This window comes from Notothenia rossii, assembly GCF_949606895.1.
Source record: "Notothenia rossii genome assembly, chromosome: 3".
NCBI classification, from domain to species: domain Eukaryota; kingdom Metazoa; phylum Chordata; class Actinopteri; order Perciformes; family Nototheniidae; genus Notothenia; species Notothenia rossii.
The window spans coordinates 45,796,768-45,804,267 of record NC_136901.1 but is presented as its reverse complement, the minus strand read 5'-3'; the positions used below and the strand labels follow the sequence as shown (position 1 = coordinate 45,804,267).

The 7,500-nt window shown below is 45.4% G+C and overlaps 2 protein-coding genes across 4 annotated transcripts in view; one reads left to right on the top strand and one right to left on the bottom strand.

Moving 5' to 3' along the window:
* dlg4b (discs, large homolog 4b) overlaps positions 1-7,500 on the bottom strand; it is a 50,251-nt gene that overhangs the window by 37,531 nt on the left and 5,220 nt on the right. The gene's annotated exons all lie outside the window — the stretch shown is intronic.
* On the top strand, positions 2,082-5,034 carry LOC307031114 (E3 SUMO-protein ligase ZBED1-like). Its single transcript, XM_079667895.1, has 2 exons — positions 2,082-3,485; positions 3,655-5,034. The coding sequence occupies exons 1-2, from the start codon at positions 2,253-2,255 to the stop codon at positions 4,198-4,200; spliced, it is 1,779 nt and encodes a 592-aa protein (XP_079524021.1). The 5' UTR covers positions 2,082-2,252; the 3' UTR covers positions 4,201-5,034.

The following is a 7,500-nucleotide window of genomic DNA, read 5'->3' as shown; positions in this document are numbered from 1 at the left end:
CCTCCTGCAACTAGAGAAACCAGAATCAAGACCTCCTGCAACTAGAGAAACCAGAATCAAGACCTCCTGTAACTACGGAAACCAGAATCAAGGCCTCCTGCAACTAGAGAAACCAGAATCAAGACCTCCTGCAACTAGAGAAACCAGAATCAAGGCCTCCTGCAACTAGAGAAACCAGAATCAAGACCTCCTGCAACTACAGAAACCAGAATCAAGACCTCCTGCAACTAGAGAAACCAGAATCAAGACCTCCTGCAGCTAGAGAAACCAGAATCAAAACCTCCTGCAACTAGAGAAACCAGAGTCAAGACCTCCTGCAACTAGAGAAACCAGAATCAAGACCTCCTGCAACTAGAGAAACCAGAGTCAAGACCTCCTGCAACTAGAGAAACCAGAATCAAGACTTCCTGCAACTAGAGAAACCAGATGCAAGACCTCCTGCAACTAGAGAAACCAGAATCAAGACCTCCTGCAACTAGAGAAACCAGAACCAAGACCTCCTGCAACTAGAGAAACCAGAATCAAGACCTCCTGCAACTATAGAAACCAGAATCAAGACCTCCTTCTAGAGAAACCAGAATCAAGACCTCCTGCAACTAGAGAAACCAGAATCAAGACCTCCTTCTAGAGAAACCAGAATCAAGACCTCCTGCAACTAGAGAAACCAGAATCAAGACCTCCTGTAACTAGAGAAACCAGAATCAAGACCTCCTGCAACTAGAGAAACCAGAATCAAGACCTCCTGTAACTAGAGAAACCAGAATAAAGACCTCCTGCAACTAGAGAAACCAGAATCAAGACCTCCTGCAACTAGAGAAACCAGAATCAAGACCTCCTGTAATTACGGAAACCAGAATCAAGGCCTCCTGCAACTAGAGAAACCAGAATCAAGACCTCCTGCAACTAGAGAAACCAGAATCAAGACCTCCTGCAGCTAGAGAAACCAGAATTAAGACCTCCTGCAACTACAGAAACCAGAATCAAGACCTCCTGTAACTACAGAAACCAGAACCAAGACCTCCTGCAGCTAGAGAAACCAGAATCAAGACCTCCTGTAACTACAGAAACCAGAATCAAGACCTCCTGTAACTAGAGAAACCAGAATCAAGACCTCCTGCAACTAGAGAAACCAGAATCAAGATCTCCTGCAACTAGAGATACCAGAATCAAGACCTCCTGCAACTAGAGAAACCAGAATCAAGATCTCCTGCAACTAGAGAAACCAGAATCAAGACCTCCTGTAACTAGAGAAACCAGAATCAAGACCTCCTGCAACTAGAGAAACCAGAATCAAGACCTCCTGCAACTAGAGAAACCAGAATCAAGATCTCCTGCAACTAGAGAAACCAGAATCAAGACCTCCTGTAACTAGAGAAACCAGAATCAAGACCTCCTGCAACTATAGAAACCAGAATCAAGACCTCCTTCTAGAGAAACCAGAATCAAGACCTCCTGCAACTAGAGAAACCAGAATCAAGACCTCCTTCTAGAGAAACCAGAATCAAGACCTCCTGCAACTAGAGAAACCAGAATCAAGACCTCCTGCAACTACAGAAACCAGAACCAAGACCTCCTGCAGCTAGAGAAACCAGAATCAAGACCTCCTGTGACTACAGAAACCAGAATCAAGACCTCCTGTAACTACAGAAACCAGAACCAAGACCTCCTGCAACTACAGAAACCAGAATCAAGACCTCCTGCAGCTAGAGAAACCAGAATCAAGACCTCCTGTAACTAGAGAAACCAGAATCAAGACCTCCTGCAGCTAGAGAAACCAGAATCAAGACCTCCTGTAACTACAGAAACCAGAATCAAGACCTCCTGCAGCTAGAGAAACCAGAATCAAGACCTCCTGCAACTAGAGAAACCAGAGTCAAGACCTCCTGTAACTAGAGAAACCAGAATCAAGACCTCCTGCAGCTAGAGAAACCAGAATCAAGACCTCCTGCAACTACAGAAACCAGAATCAAGAACTCCTGTAACTACAGAAACCAGAATCAAGACCTCCTGCAGCTACAGAAACCAGAATCAAGACCTCCTGTGACTACAGAAACCAGAATCAAGACCTCCTGCTAGGGATGGGCATGATTAATCGATGATCGATAATTGATCGTTAAGGATTTTGTCGATTTCGTATTTTTCTTATCGATGATCGGTAATAAAACATCCTACCAGCAGGGGGCGATATAGCGTAAGGAGTCGCGACAGCAGAGAAAACTTCCTGCGAGCTGCTCACTCACAAAGATAACAACATGAAGCGCGCGAAACGAAGTCCGGTGTGGGACCATTTTGAGATAAAAAACGAGTCCGCTCACTGTATACACTGCGACACGGTTTACAAGTACAACACGACAACAACTCCGATGATGTACCACTTAAAGAGCCTTCATCCCAGCGTGTTAAGAGGCACTGAATCCTCCGTTCAGCCCACCATCACCTCAGTTTTAAACCGGAGGAGCTGTGATGCGAAGCGGGCGGAGAAAATCACAGAAAGTATCGCCAAAATGATTGAAGTGGACATCTTCCCCACAAGTGTCGTCGAGGGGAAAGGATTTAGAGATGTGGTTAGTTTACTTGAACCAGCGTATCAGATTCCCTCACGGCGCACTATCACCAGGGTCATAGAAACCCACTACAAGGAGCGAAAACAGGAGCTCCTAAACAAGTTAGCCACAGCAGCTAGTGTTGCTATAACAACAGACTGTTGGACCGCTTTAACAGCGGAGAGCTACATCACTATCACATGCCACTACATTTGCGACAACTGGCAAATGAATTCAGCGGTCCTGCTCACTGAAAGCCTTCCAGGCCGGCATACTGCCGACCTTCTCGCTGAGAAGATGAATGAAGCTGTAGAGCAGTGGGGATTTGAAGCCAGAGTTATCGCCTGCGTCCACGACAACGCGGCCAACATTACGGCTGCCAACAATCCCACCAGAGTCAGCTGGGTGTCTGTTGCTTGCTTTGCACATACTCTCCAATTAGCCATAAATGACGGGTTTGCTCTATACCTGCATCGGGTCATCTCTGCAGCTGGTAAACTCGTTAGCCACTTTAATCACAGCACTGTGGCAACCAATGCGCTTAAGGAGAAGCAGGAGCAAATGGGCCTCGCCACCCACCGGCTTATTCAATCGTGCAAAACACGGTGGAACTCAGTCTGTGAGATGTTTGAGCGACTTGTGGAGCAGCGCTGGGCTGTTGTTGCTGTCCTCTCGGACAGAACCCTGACCAAGCTTCAAGATGCCAGGGTCCTGGAGCTGAAGGATGAGCACTGGCGGCTCATGGAGGACGCACAGCCTGTGTTAGCAGCACTTAAGTGTGTCACAACTGCCATGTCTGCCGAGAAGGACGTCTCCATCTCAAACATTTATCCAGTAAGCTTCAGCCTCATCAACACCCATCTCATGCGGAGAGAAGGAGACGAGACCAGAGTAACCGAATTCAAGACCAAAGTGAAGTCCTCCCTCAGCAACAGAATGAAGGTAAACTAACTAATTAGTTGACATGACACTCATAATAAATAGCCGCTGATGACGAGACTTACATAGGCATAGCTAAATGTCGCTTATGTGCTTTGCTTATTTAGATATGGCATATTTTCAAACGTTTTTTATCGATCATCCGACATTTTTCTATAATTTATTTATACAGGTTTGGTCTGACGAGTTTGTGACATCCGCCCCAATGATTGCATCCATGCTGGATCCCCGTCACAAGCATTTGAGCTTTCTTTCGCCACCACAGAGACTAATTGCTAATGCTAAACTGGTTGAACTGGGAGAGGCAATTGATGCAGGTGAGGCGGCTATCCCTCAGACTGGGAGAGAGGAGGCGGTGTTGTCATGCCGGGGAAGTCCCACAACTGTCACTGCCACTACGCACGTTTCTGCGATGGCACTTCTCCTGGGGGAGCAATACTCATCTACCCCACAGGACACTGGCATTGAAACAGAGACTCAGAACTTTCTGAGGGACATACCCCCACCTCTGGAGTGCAGCCCGACTGATTGGTGGAAAGTGAACGGTGGAAAGTTTCCCAGGCTGGCTAAATTAGCTAGACGCTATCTCTGCATCCCCGCCACCTCGGTCCCGTCAGAGCGGGTCTTTTCAGCCGCTGGACTGACCGTCACTCGGCTCCGTTCACGTCTCACCCCCGAGCATGTTAACATGCTAATTTTCCTCAACAAAAACCAGTAGGTTAAGTAAGCTATAGCCTCCTAACCACCGTAGCCTTTAGTCAGACCGAGGCCTATAACGTGTTATTGTTTTGTGTTTACTATTGTTAGTTAAAGTTTTATATCTAAAATAGGCGGAATTGTATTTATTTTGTTTGAGAACACTGGCTCTTATTTTGTTAATATCCCCGACGCCTCCGACATTTGTTTTGTTTATTGTTTGCACATTTAAACACAGAAGTGAGTTTCTGATACTATTGTTAGTTAATGTTTTATGTCTAAAATAGGCAGAATTGTATTTATTTTGTTTGAGAACACTGGCTCTTATTTTGTTAATATCCCCGACGCCTCCGCGACATTTCTTTTGTTTATTGTTTGCACATTTAAACACAGGAGTTTCTCATTATACTATTGTTAGTTAATGTTTTATGTCTAAAAGAGGCGGAATTGTATTTATTTTGTTTTTGTTTGTTTTAAGAACACTGGCTCTTATTTTTTTAATGTCGCGGAGGCGTCGGGGATATTTCTTTTGTTTAACATTTGCACATTTAAATAAACATAAAAGTGAGTTTCTCACTTCTGTTATTCTGTATCGACCTGCATTAATGTTCACGTGTTCTGTTAACGGTTGTTTTATGGTCAGGCTTCTGTGAGGAGAGCAGTTAGGGGCGGGGTGGAGAGCAGAGGGCTTTTTGAGTGCGTGTCTGTGTGGGCGCGTGCGTGTGGGTGAGAAAGGCTGCATGTTAGGGAGAGGAAGAGCAGCACGTTGTTGAGCGGTTTGTTGTTTTTGGTTGTTTTGGCGTGGTCCCGGCCCACAGTGACCCTTCCTGTAACCGCAATAAAGCTGTTAAGATTGTATACGCTTCGCTCGTCATTCCGACCTGTCCGGGTGGACGTTACAATACGTCATACAGTTTTTTTGACGGGTATAAATGTTAACGATTAATCGATAATTGATCGTTAACGTCTCACGATGATCGATTAAAGAGATTTCTTAAAATGCCCATCCCTACCTCCTGCAACTAGAGAAAGCAGAATCAAGACCTCCTGCAACTACAGAAACCAGAATCAAGACCTCCTGTAACTAGAGAAACCAGAATCAAGACCTCCTGCAACTAGAGAAACCAGAATCAAGACCTCCTGCAACTAGAAAAACCAGAATCAAGATCTCCTGTAACTAGAGAAACCAGAATCAAGACTTTCTGCAACTAGAGAAACCAGAATCAAGATCTCCTGCAACTAGAGAAACGAGAATCAAGACCTCCTGCAACTAGAGAAACCAGAATCAAGATCTCCTGCAACTAGAGAAACCAGAATCAAGACCTCCTGTAACTAGAGAAACCAGAATCAAGACCTCCTGCAACTAGAGAAAGCAGAATCAAGACCTCCTGCAACTACAGAAACCAGAATCAAGACCTCCTGTAACTAGAGAAACCAGAATCAAGACCTCCTGCAACTAGAGAAACCATAATCAAGACCTCCTGCAACTAGAGAAACCAGAATCAAGATCTCCTGCAACTAGAGAAACCAGAATCAAGACCTCCTGCAACTGGATAAACCAGAATCAAGACCTCCTGCAACTAGAGAAACCAGAATCAAGACCTCCTGCAATTATAGAAACCAGAATCAAGACCTCCTGCAACTAGAGAAACCAGAATCAAGACCTCCTGTAACTAGAGAAACCAGAATCAAGACCTCCTGTAACTACAGAAACCAGAACCAAGACCTCCTGCAGCTAGAGAAACCAGAATCAAGACCTCCTGCAGCTAGTGAAACCAGAATCAAGACCTCCTGCAACTAGAGAAACCAGAATCAAGACCTCCTGCAACTAGAGAAACCAGAATCAAGACCTCTTGCAACTAGAGAAGCCAGAATCAAGACCTCCTGCAACTAGAGAAACCAGAATCAAGACCTCCTGCAACTAGAGGGACCAGAATCAAGACCTCCTGAAACTACAGAAACCAGAATCAAGACCTCCTGCAACTAGAGAAACCAGAATCAAGACCTCCTGCAACTACAGAAACCAGAATCAAGACCTCCTGTAACTACAGAAACCAGAACCAAGACCTCCTGCAGCTAGAGCAACCAGAACCAATACCTCCTGCAGCTAGTGAAACCAGAATCAAGACCTCCTGCAACTAGAGAAACCAGAATCAAGACCTCTTGCAACTAGAGAAACCAGAATCAAGACCTCCTGCAACTAGAGGAACCAGAATCAAGACCTCCTGCAACTACAGAAACCAGAATCAAGACCTCCTGCAACTAGAGAAACCAGAATCAAGACCTCCTGCAACTACAGAAACCAGAATCAAGACCTCCTGCAACTAGAGAAACCAGAATCAAGACCTCCTGCAACTACAGAAACCAGAATCAAGACCTCCTGTAACTACAGAAATCAGAACCAAGACCTCCTGCAGCTAGAGAAACCAGAATCAAGACCTCCTGCAACTAGAGAAACCAGAACCAAGACCTCCTGCAACTAGAGAAACCAGAATCAAGACCTCCTGCAGCTAGAGAAACCAGAATCAAGACCTCCTGCAACTAGAGAAACCAGAACCAAGACCTCCTGCAACTAGAGAAACCAGAACCAAGACCTCCTGCAACTAGAGAAACCAGAACCAAGACCTCCTGCAACTAGAGAAACCAGAATCAAGACCTCCTGCAGCTAGAGAAACCAGAATCAAGACCTCCTGCAACTAGAGAAACCAGAACCAAGACCTCCTGCAACTAGAGAAACCAGAACCAAGACCTCCTGCAGCTAGAGAAACCAGAATCAAGACCTCCTGCAACTACAGAAACCAGAATCAAGACCTCCTCAACTAGAGAAACCAGAATCAAGACCTCCTGTAACTAGAGAAACCAGAATCAAGACCTCCTGCAACTAGAGAAACCAGAATCAAGACCTCCTGCAGAGGACCAGCAAAGACCAAAACCATTCGACAAAACACTTTCATGAGGGGGGGTTCTGCTTCTTTAGAAACATGTATATTGAATCACAGCAAAATCCAGATCCATGCTTCCACGTGATCCTTGGGTCAAACTCATGTGAGTAACAGCCCACAAACACATCTTTGAGGACCTCAAGGACCTTGAAAACCTTGACAGGTCCTCTCCAACTTTCCAAAGACCTCTCAAACATCCTTCTTCTAGGGTCTCTCAAACTTCTTCAAGGGTCTCTCAAACGTACTCAACTTCTTAAACACCTCTCAAACCTCCTGACCTTATTCAAAGGCCTCTCAAACAATTATCAGGACCTCAAAGACCTTGAAAACCTTGACAGGTCCTCTCCAACTTCCCAAAGACCTCTCAAACTTCATCAACT